This window comes from Notolepis coatsorum, assembly GCF_963971535.1.
Source record: "Notolepis coatsorum genome assembly, chromosome: 2".
In the NCBI taxonomy this organism is placed as follows: Eukaryota; Metazoa; Chordata; class Actinopteri; order Aulopiformes; family Paralepididae; genus Notolepis; species Notolepis coatsorum.
This window is the reverse complement of record NC_140166.1, coordinates 41698475-41716090: the sequence shown is the minus strand read 5'-3', so window position 1 is coordinate 41716090 and position 17616 is coordinate 41698475. Positions and strand designations below refer to the sequence as shown.

The 17616-nt window shown below is 41.7% G+C and overlaps 1 protein-coding gene across 1 annotated transcript in view; it reads right to left on the bottom strand.

The window, feature by feature from the left end:
- Positions 1-17393, bottom strand: part of LOC311223331 (histone-lysine N-methyltransferase EHMT1-like) — a gene marked incomplete at both ends in the record, with an annotated part of 42422 nt that extends 25029 nt beyond the window's left edge. The window contains 2 exons of the mRNA XM_084308123.1: positions 9989-10074; positions 17183-17393. Of these exons, the coding sequence (XP_084164249.1) occupies positions 9989-10074; positions 17183-17393 (297 nt within the window). The remainder of the gene's footprint in view (positions 1-9988; positions 10075-17182) is intronic.
- Between the last annotated feature and the right edge of the window lie 223 nt (positions 17394-17616).

Here is a 17616-nt window from a genome sequence, read left to right as displayed (position 1 = left end):
TACAGCTTTACATATGCTGTGCTCTCTCTATCTGTCTGAAGCGGAGCGGGGCTCTGCTGTACAGTACACACACTCCCGACCGAGGCGCACACACATGCTTGAGCTTGATCGGGAGGCTACTGTGATGCAATACATGATACTAACTAGAGATTAGAGTCACATAGCTGGCCTTTTTCTGAAAACCCAAGCACATAGTTCCATAGCATACGCCTTCAGTTGATCATGACAAATCCTCTCTTACCTTGACGATTAAAAAGCCTCCATAATTTAGTAAATAAAGCTGTAGCCAGCCAGCTAGCATTGATGCTATTAAAATGCTATCCACATTAGCTAAGTAGCTAACCAACTAAATACAATAGACCAGTGGTGCCCAACCAGTCGATCGCGATCGACAGGTAGATCGCAGGCTGATTTCAAGTAGATCTCGATTAATAAAATTTGATTATTAAATTTTTTTTTCTTTTTTTTTTGAAAATCAACTCTGCCTCTCCTTGTTAACTACAACATGCAATGCTGTTTGTTATTTAAGATGAGGTCGGACTCAGCACTGACAGATTTGTGTTCATTATGCTGCTTTTATAAAGCCTCAAATGAATATACAATTTTGGCTGGTAGCTCTCGGCTAGGTGGTAAATTAAAAAGTAGATCTTGATTCAAAAACGGTTGGGCACCCCTGCAATAGACAGTCACAGTGGTATCCTGAGGTAACGTTAAATACAGACAACGTTTGCTAGTCGAAAGGACTGGACACAGGTACAAGTTAAACATCAATCAATTACTTTATTAATACAACACAGGTAGTTTGAGCCGTGGCCTCTCTCTTTATCTCTCTCTCTCTCTCCACTCCAGAACGAAAACTAGGAAACTAGGTCAGCTCAAAACAACGACAACACTTCCGGTCGGGGGTTTTCAAAATAAAAATAAACATTTATTTTGTAAATTTGTGACACGCACTTATTATCTTGAGACGTTTTCGTTTTAACGGAAACCTTAAAAACGAAACGAAAACGCAAAAGATCAAAATCATTTTAGTCTGGACAAGGCCTGAGACAGCTTCTGAAACATGAACGTGCGTTCCCTTCTAGGTAATTTGCATACAAAACCACGCCTCCAGAGCTCCTTATAAGGCAACTAATGATGCAGCCGTGTGAAAATGGTGGCGGAAGCGAATTGCGACCGATATGAGATTAGATTAATGTATTGTCATCATATATAGTACAGCTCGTGGTGCAACTGCCGCAGTGCGTGCACACACACACACACGCGCGCGCGCACGCAGTACTGTATAGCCTACGCGCATAATGAATGAATGCAGTATAGGCTTATATTATTCTAATGACTTGTTTTATTAGGAGAGCAGCAAAGATACATAGTATTGTAGTACAGTCCACCATGCAGTCCGCTCATGGTACGCCCGACTCTGGCGGCCTTAATATGTGTACTGTACTTACTGTACGTAGGGCAGAGCATATATATCTACTAAATCCTAATGAAACAAGTAATTAGAATAATATAAGCCTATGTTCATTCATTAGACTTGTAGGCTATACTGTGTGCATGTGTGTGGCGCACACAACAAGACTTATGGAATATTAATGTAGTCTATTTCCACGCGATTAGCTTTAGTTCTTATTTATTTATCCACTGTCATTTCAGTGTTGGTATATAGTAGACTACATCGTGTATTTCAATATCAGTTTAATTGATTAATGATATATTCGAAGGAATGCAGGTTTATAGCTAGATCAAACAAAGGTATGTCCCATTGTACATTTACATTTAGTCATTTAGCTGACACTTTTATCCAAAGCGACTTACAAGTTCTGTACGACAAGTCATCAGGAAGGGTACAACTCTATCAGCTGAGTAACAATGTTCATCAAAGTGTTGCGTGCTACAGTGTAGGTTAGTTTATTAGGACAAGTGCATGACAGTAAGGTTAGTTGTATTAGATTGTATACCAATCAATGGGATATATTGCATGTTGACCTGCATTCTTTCAAATGTATAATTAATCATTAAAACAGATATGTAACAAATAAGAAATACAAATTCCACAGAAGGCATTAAATAATTATTATTTTCAATCATTTCACAATAATTGCATAATTGTGTTTGAATATCTGAGTAATTAAAGTAATTATACATTTGTCCAGAATAGCTGGTTCAGATATGGTTAATCCAGCTGCCCTGTGATCAGATTAATCCATATTATTTATTTTTCCGACATCAAATGCGTAATTTCTTATCGTACAAATATTGTCATATTTATTTTAATTATGATTAAGTAATTAATTCCAAGGAGGCCTGTAGCGTTGACATGAAGGAATCACTATGATTCCTCCCAAATAAAGCCATTAAGAACATGGAGAACACAGTCTGTCAAGTTAATAAATTTGTCAATCAATCATAAGTGTGCTCCTCAGCACTCTTAAATTCTGCTCTCAGCCACGGCCAAATCCGATCTCAGGAAAATTTGGGGAATCTCACTACTAGCCCTAATATGTCTTAAATCAGCAGAAATTTGTCTGAGAGCAAATGTGCCTGAGGGCAAATTTCTTGTCGTAAATCCCTTCGGGAATGAGACCCATTGACCGGAACCACCATTGCAGAACCGGAAGGGGCGGGGATCATGGATCTAATGGAGTGAGATGTCAGTGCCAGGTCTAATGGAGTGAGATGTCAGGTCTAATTGAGTGAGATGTCAGGTCTAATGGAGTGAGATGTCGGTGCCAGGTCTAATGGAGTGAGATGTCAGGTCTAATGGAGTGAGATGTCAGTGCCAGATCTAATGGAGTGAGATGTCAGGTCTAATGGAGTGAGATGAATGAATGAATGAATGAAAACTTTATTTAACAGATTGCAGAATGGGTGTACAATACACAGTACGGCTCAATACACACAATTGTTAAGGGGATGCAGACCAGAGAAAGACTTTCGTCTTGTTTACATCAGGGTCCCCCATTTTCAATTCATAGTGACATTTATGACATATGACAACATACAGATATACTGAACTGTGTAGTAAAAAGAGATCATAAAAAATATATACATCCGAAGGGGAAGAAACTGTACATTGGTGGGGGGGATTTGGACATTTACAGGGGCCAGATTATAATGGCAGCCACCACCTATATGTACATTTATGGAATAGGGACATACATGACATATACAGGTATATAGTACTGTTACATTTGTGACATATACGATATGCAAATATACAGTACTGTTACCCATAGATCCTAACAGAGATTATATACATATGAATGATGGGGAGGAGACTGTACATTAGGAGGGGGTGGGAGGGTGGGAGAAAAAATATACATACGGTGGGGAGTTTGGGGACCGTGGGAAGGAAATATATACATAGTGTTACCCTAAGCACTCAGGCCTAACAAACATCAACAACATGTTTCAAAATAGGTTTTATGTGAGTGAACATATCGCATAACATAAGGGTGAGTTTGTGGGAAATCAGGTCCGTCGGGCTCAACTGGTGTGATTTTTAAACGTAGCCTATGTTAGGGTTAGGCGGAAGAGACCCTTCGGCGCTAAACCAATCAGAGAGGGTCTTCGCTGTACGCGGCTAGCCAATCAGAGAGCGTCTTCGTAAATATAGGCTACGGAAGAAAATCACGCGTCTCAGCTGGTGTGTTGTTGTGACAGCGGAGTGAATGAATGAATGAATGAAAACTTTATTTAACAGATTGCAGAATGGGTACAATACAGTACGGCTCAATACATACAATTGTTAAGGGGATGCAGACCTGAGAAAGACGTTTGTCTTGTTTCCATCAGGGTCCCCCATTTTCAATTCATATAGACATTTATGACATACACAACATACATGACATTTATGGCATAGGGACATATAGGTATTTAGTACTGATACATTTGTGACATAACGGTATTCAAATATACAGTACTGTTACCCCTAGATCCTGACAGAGTATATACATATGATGGGGAGGGGACTGTACATTAGGAGGGGGTGGGTGGGTGGGAGGGAAATATACATACGGCGGGGAGGGAATATATACATGCGGTGGTGAGGAGACTGTCTATTAGGAGGTGGTGGGGGTTTTGGGCATTTACGTGGCCAGTTTCGAATTGCAGCCTCCCGTAGGTGCTCTTTAAGAGCGGTTTTGAATGTGGGCAGGGATTCACATTCCTTTACAGCTTTGGGTAGGGCGTTCCACATTGTTGTGGCATAATTGCAAAACGTGTTTAGTCCCTTGTTTGAGCCGAATCTGGGTTTAACATGATTTGTTGAGCTTCCTCTGGTGTAGTGGTTGTGGTATTCACTGACCTTTGGGAAGTATTTTGACATGTACATGGGCACCCCGGTCGTATAGTGTGCCGTATAGATGTCAGTGCCAGGTCTAATGGAGTGAGATGTCAGGTCTAATGGAGTGAGATGTCGGTGCCAGATCTAATGGAGTGAGATGTCAGGTCTAATGGAGTGAGATGTCAGGTCTAATGGAGTGAGATGTCAGTGCCAGATCTAATGGAGTGAGATGTCAGGTCTAATGGAGTGAGATGTCAGGTCTAATGGAGTGAGATGTCAGTGCCAGATCTAATGGAGTGAGATGTCAGGTCTAATGGAGTGCGATGTCGGTGCCAGATCTAATGGAGTGAGATGTCAGTGCCAGATCTAATGGAGTGAGATGTCAGGTCTAATGGAGTGAGATGCCAGGTCTAATGGAGTGAGATGTCAGGTCTAATGGAGTGAGATGTCAGTGCCAGATCTAATGGAGTGAGATGTCAGTGCCAGATCTAATGGAGTGAGATGTCAGGTCTAATGGAGTGAGATGCCAGGGCCCTCATGCATCAACGTGTTCTACGCACAGATCTGTGCTTACCCTGTGCGTACGATCATTTCTAAGCAAAGAGTGGGATTCATCAATTTCAACTTGAACTTGACTTTGTGCGTACATCTACGCACAGGTCAGACCTGGCGTACCTCGCGCCCAGTGGTAGAATATATTATTACAACAAGGAAATGAGCTTCTGTGCATAATAACACTGGCATGTCTGTACGAACCGTAGTTCATTATAGTTCATTGTAAAATAGCAACAGTAGTGTAATTATGGTCAAAACCCTATAAATAGCATTTGGAATAATAGATCTTTCTCTCAGAATGAATGCAGCATGGTTTATATAGCGTTATCGGAATATACGGGGTGTAGGCTACTGACTGACTGCGCTCCGCGTAGCTTGATTGATTGATTGATTGAAAAGTTTATTAACAGATTGCAGAATGGGTACAGTACAGTACAGCTCAGTACATACAATTGTTAATTGGGGATGCAGACCAACTTTCGTCTTGTTTACATCAGGGTCCCCCATTTTCAATTCATCATAAATCATAAAGCTCAACTCGTTATTATTCTGCGCAGACCGCAGAAACACGGGAACGTTTTGATTATATTTAAAAGGCTTTACGTTAAACGAAACAAGTGGAACTTCGAAGCTGTAAGCAGAATACAAGTCATATGAATATAGTGTTCTTCCCCTTTTTACTGTATAAGAAAGAATAGAAAACGCATTGCAATGACACTATAGTGGACAGACTATGTATATGATGGGATTCAAGTTCGCGTTTCTGTTGCTCATAGGCATGCTGTCAGAGTATGATATCTTAATCAAACATTCTAGAACATTTGTCGTCACAGATCATGTCCTAATAGAACATAGGCTATGGCATGGATCGTGATATTGTGTGGACTGTTATTATTACTGTACACCGGTACCACCCATTGTGTTAACAGCCTTGTGAGTCCCGCACACAAACATGATGGAATTCAAGTTCATGTATTGAAAGGCAGGCTATCATACATGCAGTGAGATTCATTGTTCTTGTATATGCTCTCGTATTATATTGTTTATATAGGCTACCCAATACTGACATCAAAATAGATTGTAGTATGCCTCTAGAAATCATATGCAGCAGGTAGAAAATTGACGGGAGATCCATCGCGATTTGGAATAGAATTGAGGAGAACTTTAATCCCTGGTATTAATCAAACAACACGGGAAAAGGCAGTCATATTCCAGCGCAGTCTTTATTAGCCGACAACAAAATAGATGCATCTAAAAATCATATAGCCAATCGAACACAACTAATAAAGGCATTCATATTACAGCACGGTTATAATGACACACAACCAACGCCAAACAGTGGTCAACGAACGGTCTTTATTAGTATTTTGAGCTGTCCAGGCAGAATTGCAGCAATGGTCTTAGGGAGCCGTTGATATCTGACATCACCGTTTACGAGTCCGCCTTTTATTTATCCCACAATACGCGATAGTGTCTTCTTGGTTCGACAGCAGTGAACAATCTTCGTGGAGTTTCTCAGGGTTCCGCTCGGGTCCGTCCATTATTTCACATCCCATGGGGGGTGTTTCCTCATTTTCATGACCATATATGGATAATCATGCACGAGCATTGACGGTAGAACAAAGTGGTATTCATCAACACGGAGGACCATAGAGCCTGCGTACGCACGTGTGATGAATGCCGACTTCCCTGTGCGTACGCTAGTTCTACATTCCGTGCTTACGTGTGGAAGTAGGTCAAGTTCTACGTCCACGTTGATGCATGAGGGCCCAGGTCTAATGGAGTGAGATGCCAGGTCTAATGGAGTGAGATGTCAGGTCTAATGGAGTGAGATGTCAGGTCTAATGGAGTGAGATGCCAGGTCTAATGGAGTGAGATGCCAGGTCTAATGGAGTGAGATGTCAGGTCTAATGGAGTGAGATGTCAGGTCTAATGGAGTGAGATGTCAGGTCTAATGGAGTGAGATGTCAGGTCTAATGGAGTGAGATGCCAGGTCTAATGGAGTGAGATGCCAGGTCTAATGGAGTGAGATGTCAGTGCCAGGTCTAATGGAGTGAGATGTCAGGTCTAATGGAGTGAGATGTCAGGTCTAATGGAGTGAGATGTCAGTGCCAGGTCTAATGGAGTGAGATGTCAGGTCTAATGGAGTGAGATGTCAGTGCCAGGTCTAATGGAGTGAGATGTCAGGTCTAATGGAGTGAGATGTCAGGTCTAATGGAGTGAGATGTCAGGTCTAATGGAGTGAGATGTCAGTGCCAGGTCTAATGGAGTGAGATGTCAGTGCCAGGTCTAATGGAGTGAGATGTCAGGTCTAATGGAGTGAGATGTCAGGTCTAATGGAGTGAGATGTCAGGTCTAATGGAGTGAGATGTCAGTGCCAGGTCTAATGGAGTGAGATGTCAGTGCCAGGTCTAATGGAGTGAGATGTCAGGTCTAATGGAGTGAGATGTCAGGTATAATGGAGTGAGATGTCGGTGCCAGGTCTAATGGAGTGAGATGTCAGTGCCAGGTCTAATGGAGTGAGATGTCAGTGCCAGGTCTAATGGAGTGAGATGTCAGGTCTAATGGAGTGAGATGTCAGTGCCAGGTCTAATGGAGTGAGATGTCAGGTCTAATGGAGTGAGATGTCAGGTCTAATGGAGTGAGATGTCAGGTCTAATGGAGTGAGATGTCAGGTCTAATGGAGTGAGATGTCAGGTCTAATGGAGTGAGATGTCAGGTCTAATGGAGTGAGATGCCAGGGCCCTCATTTATCAATTTTTCTTAGAAAGTATTCTATTTTCATACGTAAGCACAGAATTTAGAATGTGTGCACACACAAAAAAAACGGGATTTATCAACCGTGCGTACACAGGTCCTACGCTCCTCCGTGTTGATAAATACCTTTTTGTTCTACCGTCAATGCTCGTGCATGATTATCCATATATGGTCATGAAACACCCCCCATGGGATGTGAAATAATGGACTGACCCGAGCGGAACTCTGAGAAACTTCACGGGAGATTGTTCACTGAGGCGCTGTCGAACCAAGAAGACACAACCGGTGTTATGGGATAAATAAAAGGCTGACTTGTACACGGTGATGTCAGATATCAGCGGCTCCCTAAGACCATTGCTGCAATTCTGCCTGGACAGCTTAAAATACTAATAAAGACCGTTCGTTGACCACTGTTTGGTGTTGGTGGTTTGATTGATTGATTGAAAAGTTTATTAACAGATTGCAGAATGGGTACAGTACAGTACAGCTCAATACATACAATTGTTAAGGGGATGCAGACCAGAGAAAGACTTTCGTCTTGTTTACATCAGGGTCCCCCATTTTCAATTCATCATGTGTGTGTCATTATAACCGATGATGAATGCCTTTATTAGTTGTGTTCGATTGGCTATAATATGATTTTTAGAGGCATCTATTTTGAATGAATGAATTAATGAATGAAAACTTTATTTAACAGATTGCAGAATGGGTACAATACAGTACGGCTCAATACACACAATTGTTAAGGGGATGCAGACCAGAGAAAGACGTTTGTCTTGTTTACATCAGGGTCCCCCCCTGTTGTTGTTGGTATTAGCCTAATACCGACAACAAAATAGATGCCTCTAAAAATCATATACTATTAGGTAGCCTATATGAATTACATATAATAGCAGCCATAGCCTACATTATGCAACAGTAACTTGCGCATACCAGTGTATGCGACGGACCAGTGTATACCTTATATCATATCATATTCATATAATAGTTTACTCTATCAGAATACCAGCATGTAATACGTTCTGAGTGTGTATCTACCTCAACTCCTTATTATTTTGCGCATAGATTGCAGAAATACGGGAACGTTTGATTTATATTAAAAGGCTTTGACATTGTAAAACTAAATACGTGGAATTCTGTAAGCATAATACAAGTCATATCACCCACACGATATATGCTCTGTGTCCAGAGCATGTATGCTTTTCATTCATTTAAGACACATTATTGCAAGGGTTTTGTAATACACATAGCAGGCCTACACCCTCTGTTCTCATTGCAATGCGTTTTTTATTCTTTCTTATACAGTAGGAAGGGAGAAGAACACTATATCGTGGGTGTTCATATGACTTGTATTCTGCTTACAGCTTCAAAATTCCACTTGTTTCGTTTAACGTAAAGCCTTTTAAATATAATCAAAACGTTCCCGTGTTTCTGCGGTCTGTGCGCAAAATAATAACGAGTTGAGCTACGCGGAGCGCAGTCAGTCAGTACACCCCGTATATTCCGATAACGCTATATAAACCATGCTGCATTCATTCGGAGATAAAGACCTATTATTCCAAATGCTATTTATAGGGTTTTGACCATAATTACACTACTGTTGCTATTTTACAATGAACTATAATGAATTACGGTTCATACAGAACACGCCAGTGTTGAAACTAATGCACAGAAGCTTATTTCCTTGTTGTAATAATATATTCTACCAACGGGCGCCAGCTACGCATGCTCTGGGCTGTGCGTAGACATACGCACAAAGTCAAGTTCACGTACAAATTGATAAATCCCACACTTTGCTTAGAAATGGTCGTACGCACGGGTTAAGCACATATCTGTGCGTACGCAACGTTGATGAATGAGGGCCCAGGTCTAATGGAGTGAGATGTCAATGCTAGGTCTATCCAGGCCTGTGAGTCTCTGGTGTCTCTCCACTCACCGCCCGGCAGAACAGGCCACAGCTGGGGCAGCGCTGGACCTGTCTCAAACCCTGCCCTCTTTTCTTGATCCTCCAATCACAACTGTCGCTTACCTCGGACAAACCAAGTTTGTCCGAGGTAAGCGACAGTTGTGATTGGAGGATCAAGAAAAGGGGCAGGGTTTGAGACAGGTCTATTACGGTGGACCGGACGTGCACACGGTGGACCGGACTAGGGATGGGACTTTCTAGCAAAAGTGCTATTCGAAAATCGCTGGTTCTTAAGACCGAATATACGAATTTCTTTAACTGCTTTCGATAAAAAAGCTATATAAATGGACCATTTACCATCTATCATGTATGTCAGCAGAAGGCACATTATTCCACTCCTATCACCTTAACCAGGATAATGATCTAGTATCCAGAATACTGTGTGCATGTGAATGTGAGATGGAGGAGGATGTGGACTTTACCTTCTGCTGCCGTTTCAAGATCCTGGCCATCTTCTTCTTCGGGACCAAGTTGTACAGCCTTATCTTCCTGTTCTTCCTCTTCACAGCTGAGGAAAGTTGAATAATATAATAGCATTAGGTATGAATACGTTTTGGGGGGGATTGTAGGCTACTTTCTGAATGAATGAACATTTAAATAGCACTTTTCTAGATACTCAAAGCGCTTTACAATGTAGGGTGGAAATTGCCTTCTTCACCAAAGCCCAATGTCGACCGAGTGACCTTTTAAATGAATCATGAAACTGTTTGATGCTGAGGTTTGAGAAAACAGTTGATATTCAGAAGGCAGCAGGGTTTCCCCCTAGAAATGTTGTTAGGCTCAATGGTTGCTGACTACAACCCCAGAAGGGCCCAGCACCAGATTTAAGACACCTTAAGACATCAGACAGATTTAAGACACCAGCCCGGGAATTTGCGGTCAAGTGGCCCCCATTTATCCCAAAATAACATATTGAATCAACGAATCATCAAATAACAAAACACAATCCTCTAATTTACCTTTGTGTCAAGTTAATATGCAAAACAATGGGTCTCATTTTCAAATGTTTTTCTTTTATATATTTGTGCGTACAGAACATATCTATGCTCCAATTACTTTAAAACTATGTTTCCATATTAGTCCCTGCAAAGGCTTCTCCCTCCTCCAACCTTTCCCTGTCTTTCTCTGCCTCTGGTTCATCTGTTTGTTTAAATTGCATAAAACAGACATTAAGACAACATACTTTGGACAGTTGGTTGACATGTGCATCAAATATAATTTAGCATTCATTAAATCCATGATATAATTCATGAATAATTGAATAGTCCATCTGAACTATGCACTATGGTGTTATGCCCTAATTCACTTTACACAATGGCAGTCAATATTGCACCTGTAGTTTCTTCTATGATGCTGGTTCCTGCAAAGGCCTCTCCCTCCATCCTTTCCCATTCATTTTCTGATTCAGGTTCACCTGTGTGTTTAAATTGCATTAAACAGACATTTGTATTGTTGGTTGACAGGCATAACATATTTTAAAGCAACATATTTTGCATTCATTTTAACTATTGTAATGCAATCACAAATGTATGATGAATAGTCCAACCTGAACATACTATGCATTGGTGTATTATGCTCTAATTCACTTTACACAATGGCACTCAATATTGCACCTGTAGTTTATTCTATTATGCTGGTTCCTGCAAAGGCCTCTCCCTCCTTTCCCTTTCTTTTTCTGACTTTTTTGTTTAAATTGCATTAATTATAGCTTGTTGGTGGATCAGAATACTGGGAGAAAGCTTGGCTAGCAAGCTTTAGTTTATTTAGTTTATTTAGTTTATTTATTTTTTTACAACCTATGTTTTGATAATGCGTTATTAGATCTACAACCTGTTGCAATATGGGACCGTTATGCTATAAGGTCAATAGCGGCATCGTCTCACTAATATAGCTCAAATAAAGTGTTACAAAAGAAAGTGTTACAAAAGAAAGTGTTACAAAGTGGCGGAATAAATTCAACCACATCGTCTATATTTGGATTAATTAAAGTCTACGTATCATATTGCATGTAACAACAAACGTTACAGGACATTCACAGTGTAACTCCTCTCGGCTCGACAAATCTCGGGCGTTTTGATGTGCTTTGACTGGCGAGGCGGAGACATTGGTGGAGGTGTTTCCTGTTTCATAAGAAAAGTTCTCTGCGCTACGAATTTCAAAATAAAAGCGTCCGCTATTGTCATAGGAGAAACGTGCATAGTATTTCTTATTTTCCGCGTTTGATTAATAGAACTTTGCTGGGCCAAATTCAAATGGGCTGCGGGCCGCCTATTGGAAACCCCTGATATAGACATATCATACATAGAAACCGCCAATAAATAATGTCTGTTCAATTTTTTTTAATTAAACACGAGAGGTGGCAAGTGGACCGGCCCACCGGGAACATTCCCGAATTTCCCGATGGCCAGTCTGCGCCTGGCTTGATGACAGCATCACAAAATAGTCCAATCTGGCATCTGAAGTTAGACGTTGCAACAGGTTGCTATGGATGTTCGAGAGTACCCCTGCACTATAATAATATGAAAGCATATGGCTTGATGACATAACTGTTGTGACTCCCACCTCGTCCCAACTCATTGAGCCTAATCAGACGCGATTGGGAGCAGCTGGGCGCACGCGGGGATGCACGCAGAGGGAGAAGCACCGGCAGCATAAAGAGCCCGACAGCCCGTCGTTCAGTGCTTGTTCGTACTGATCACTTGCGGTTAGTTTTACCAAGAAGCCTATTTTCAAATCATTGGATTAGTATTCGTTGTCTTCTCCTCTCTCCTTCAAGGATACCCCCCCCCCCCCGCGCTCGTATTAACACAATTTCTTTTTTTGTATCTCTCTTTCTCCGATTTTTCTCTGTTTTCTCCCCGTCCCAATTTAGTCGTTGTGCCAATTCCCCCCCCCCTCCCCTACCTGGTTGTTGTGCGCACGTTCTCCTACTGGTCGGTACAAGGGAACCCTGAAGTATCTGCACGCTTCCTCCGACACGTGCGGCGACAGCCAGTGGCTCTCATTGGTGAAGTGTAACGCGTGGGAGGTCACGCTGCCTTCCTCAAGTCCTGCCTCCGCTGAGCAAGCGCCCAGACCTGGGCCCTCATTTATCAACAATTCTTAGAAAGTGTTCTATCTTTGTTCTTAAGCACATAATTTAGAATGTGTGTACGCACAAAAAAAACGGGATTTATCACACGTGCGTACACAGGTCGTACGCACATCTGTCTTGATAAATATCACTTTGATCCTACGCTTCAGCTCGTGCACGGTTTTACGTATTTGCATATAGCACCGCCCTTAATTAACCATATACGGTAATGGAACACCCCCATGAAATGTGGAAAAGTGGACTAAGCCGAGGGAAGCGTGTTATGGAGAAATACGCAGGCTGACAGACATGTACACGTACGGTGATGTCGGATATGATATCTATTAACTTAAAGACCATATTAACTAATAAAGACCGTGCTGGAATATGACTGCCTTTTTCCGTTTTGTTCGATTAATACCCAGAGATTAAAGTTCTCCTCAATTTTATTCCAAATTGCGACGGATTTTCCGTCAATTTTCGACCTGCTGCATAGGATTTGTAGATGCATACAATCTATTTTGATGTCGGTATTGGATAGCCTATATATAAACAATAATACGAGAGCATTATACAAGAACAATGAATCTCACTGCCATGTATGATGTAGCCTATACGCCATTTATACAACGGCATGCAAATTTCTCGATTCTGATTGGCTGAAACAGTCCATTTACACGTCTTTATTGGCAACAATCCACGGTCCTGGGCTCAGGACCCGCCCACAACCGAATCACATATCACTCCGCCGGCTCACTCCGGGAGAAAACAAGATCGCGGACAACAAATGGATATGTTGATAGCGCCATAACGACTAAATATGAAGCGATTCTGTCACTGCGAATGTGTTAGTCCTTTAAACAATGTTGGATGATGTAATTGATGGGTCTTGAGTCATTCTAGAACAAAAGAAAAATCGCGATTTGATTGATTGATTCATTTGCATTTTTTTTTTCAATTTCTTTTTCCTTCTCTCTGACTGTCCCACCGCCCCCCCCCCCCCCCCCCCCCCCCACACACACACACACACACACACACACACACACACACACACACACACACACACTCCTGTCTGCAACGCGGGTCAGACTGAGAGAGAGCTGGGTGCTGCGCTGTTCTAAGTGAGCATGGCCTATTGAGTTGATTTATTGATTGATTGCTAATTTTATTACTGTACGCTTGGTTTCCAACTGGTTAAGTTTAGGCCCTCTACAGTAGGTTTAAAAAAATTTATAAAAAAATAGGGTCAAAAAGAAAACGTTTTTTTCCTATAGGGCAAAGAAAACTTTTTAATTTGTTTTACCTACTTTCTATAGAAGCATCTAAGAATGAAGTTCTATGGAAAGTATGTCTGCATTCCCTTAACAATTGTGTGTATTGAGCCGTACTGTATTGTACCCATTCTGCATCTGGTAATAACATTTTCAATCAATCATTCCAATAATACACAGTTGGATGTGTTAGTTGGTTGGATGCACTTCAAGCTGCTTCCACATGAGGCAACTTCTCTCAATCATTCCAATAATACACAGTTGGATGTGTTAGTTGGTTGGATGCACTTCCGATCTGCTTCCACATGGAGGCAAATTGTCTTTTTTGTAGTTGTGGGAACTACTTTTTCTGGCGGATGGCTTTTTCAATAAATCTTCGATTAATGTGTGTTTATTGTATAGAAATAAGGTTGGATGAATGTGGCAGTTGTATAAAAGCTTTACACCACTTGCAGTCGTGATTTGTGAACAATAAACCATGCCTAGGGGGGTCTAACAACCACCCCTAGGCATGGTTTATTGTTCACAAACCACTCCTGCGCGTGATGTAATGCTTAAGTATAGCCTGCCTATATGTGATAAATACAAGCTTGCACTTGAATTCCATCATGTCTGTGTGCGGGAGCTCACAAGGCTGTTGTCACAATGTAAATAAGAACGTGCACTGAAAAGTTACAGTATGTAGTTGGTTGATTATTTGTATGACAGTCAGTAAACCCTTGCAAAAAGTATCCATTTTATTTAATGAATTGAAAACATGCAGCATGCCTTTCCTCCCGGCAGCGACGACATTAACACTTTGGTCGCCAGGCTTATATTCTTAATATACCATCCTCCGCCAGCTCTATTTGTCTATGGAGAAGTTCCCCTTATTTGCAGGGCTATAACTTTTTAAATTGTATTGCTAAATTGACATTACTATGGCCCATTCAACATCAAGTATCTATTGTTCAGGGTGTAGCAACGTTATACTTTTTCATTCACATATTCATACTAAAATACGGTCTAAAGTATAAGTATGTTTTTATCGTTTTCTGCAGATTTCTCCAGAATGTGATTTATAGCCCCAAATGCATTATATTGATGATCAAATACAGTTTGATAGGAATCTGCACGAGATTAAAAAATTCAAATGGACGTGCTTCTAGAAGTTACTACTGATCATCTGATGTTGACCGGATGGGGGGGGGGGTCGTTTATAATTCCGTGGCCAACGTTAGATGATTCATCTAGTGTGGGTGATATGATCATTAGAGCAGTTAGTATAAACACGGTAAAAAATAACGCTGAATCTTACCGTAGCTTCCTCATAGCGTTGGGCGATGAGCGTGGAACAGAAATATTCCTATTATGGGATGTAGAAATATGCAATCCATTTCCAGGTTGTATAATAGTATATACGTCCAAATCATGTTGTTTATCGAGTTATTGGTAACGGATTGCTATCCGTTGTGTCTAGCTCGAGTCCTGGGACTATTACCGAGTGATCAGACCGAATTGGAATGAGCACCAGCTTCCATTTCCTGTTTCCGCTCTGGGCGATCCGGCGATCGGCCACCAGATGGCGCTCTTGAACCGTTGGAGAGTTGAGAGGGGATCAACAGTAGATCTCAAGTCTCCGGGGGAGAAATATGATTTCGATCACAGATTTTTGAAATATTGATATCAAAGACGTGGTACGGCGTCTTTGGCAGAATGAGCATGGCGGGGAATGACGTGGTACAGCGTTTTTGGCGACCATAGTGTTAAATGAATTAATTTTATCAGGCAAATGCCCATCACTGAGTGGAATCCCTTTCTATTCACATAACTGCATTTGTGATGGAGCTTTGACAGCTACATGGGTGGTACAGTAACAGTCTATTGCTCGATCCATCTACAATATCACGATGGACCGTGCCATGTATAGCCTGCCTATGTGATCAATAAAAACGCGAACTTGAATCCCATCATCATATTTATATGTTGTGTGTCTGTCCACTATGTTTATTACTTTGTTATTTCCCCCCCCTATCTATGTAAAGCGACCTTGCATGGGTCTCTTGAAAGGCGCTATATAAAATGAAGCTATTATTATTATTGTTGTTATTATTATTATTATCACGTCTGTGCGCGGAGCTCACAAAAAAAAAATACTGTCTTTTACTTTCAGTCTCAGTGAAGTTGCAACAGAGCGAGGTAATCTATTCTAACCAACAAATTGAAGTAGAACGCATTTCGTTGTGGCCAATCTTATTTGGAAACATGACACAAAATAATAGTATGTCGCTTTTTATTTGAAACAATATTTAATCGCGTTTGGAGGTGGGTGTTCTGCGTCTGCCCCCCCGTGCCAAACAAGCAAGCCAACCTCTTGTTCGCGCGTGAGCCCGTTATAATTACACTACTGTCGCTATTTTACAATGAACTATAATGAATTACGGGTCATACAGAAGTTGAACACGCCAGTGTTGGAAGTAATGCACGGAAGCTTATTTCCGCGTTGCAGACTGCAATAATTCTACCACCAGGTGCCAGCTACGCATGCTCCGAGCTGTGCGTATATATACGCACAAAGTCAAGCACAAGTTCAATTTGATAAGTCCCACACTTTGCTTAGAAATGATCGTACGCACGGGTTACGCACATATCTGTGCGTACGCAACGTTGATAAATGAGGGCCCTGACCTGTAGGCGTTGCTGTCCACAACGCCAGTTTCCCACGGCTTCCCTCCCCCTAACCCAGCCAAACGAGTTAGTATAGCGATCAGCCCAAGCCAAGGCAATGCTGACTCTGGGAGTTGAGACCGCAGCCTCTTGCATTGGTGACGAGCGCAATCTCCGCTACGCCACCTGACCGCCCGGATTAACACCATTTTGCTTCCTGCGCGCACACGCTCTCCAACTGGCGTCTCGGGACGCACAAATGGACTTTGTACTCGGACATTCCCCCACCCTCTATTACCAGACTGGTTAGTACACGCAAACGAACAACAGCCTGACACATTTACATTTTACACCACATTAGTTTTACATGTTAGACACATGCATCCACACACATAGGTTATTCTGTATTACACACTTCATTCACATGTTCCCTGCTGGCACACACACACGTCCCCCACTTAGGCCCTGTTAGGATATTATTGTTTATTCCCCTGTTTTCCCTGTTGTATATTTCAATTCAATCTGGTTTATTTATCATCTGTTTCCTGTGTCTGTCTGTCCTGGGATACTGCCACTTTTGACCACTTGGTTCGACCGTAACAATAACGTCAGATTCAATCAGTCACCTGAAAGGGGCGGAGAGGACAGCTCTTGCTGAGCGTTGAGGTCCAGAGAATCCAAAGCCAGTTCTGTGTATTCCACACGGCCACCCTCCTCCATACCAGTCTCCATGTCCGTCTCCATACCCGCGGCCAAGTCCTCCTCCGTGTTGGTGACAAGGTCCTCTTTCTGATGTGAGGGGAAGAATATATACTGTGATGACTCTGTGACAGACATTTCTCTAGAGAACGCTCACCAAACCAAACTAGAACCTTCTCAAAGAAATCTTCTCTGAGACTGAGGCCTTTGTCTTAGGAATCAATGAATTCTTCTGAGCCATCTATTTCTAGGTCTTTAGTGAGTTTTTTTCCTTACCTTTGCTGGGGTACTATGTCTGGGAGTGTTGTTTTGGATTTCTTGATGTTTTTTTTTTTTCTTGGTTTATTGTGATGTTTCTTCT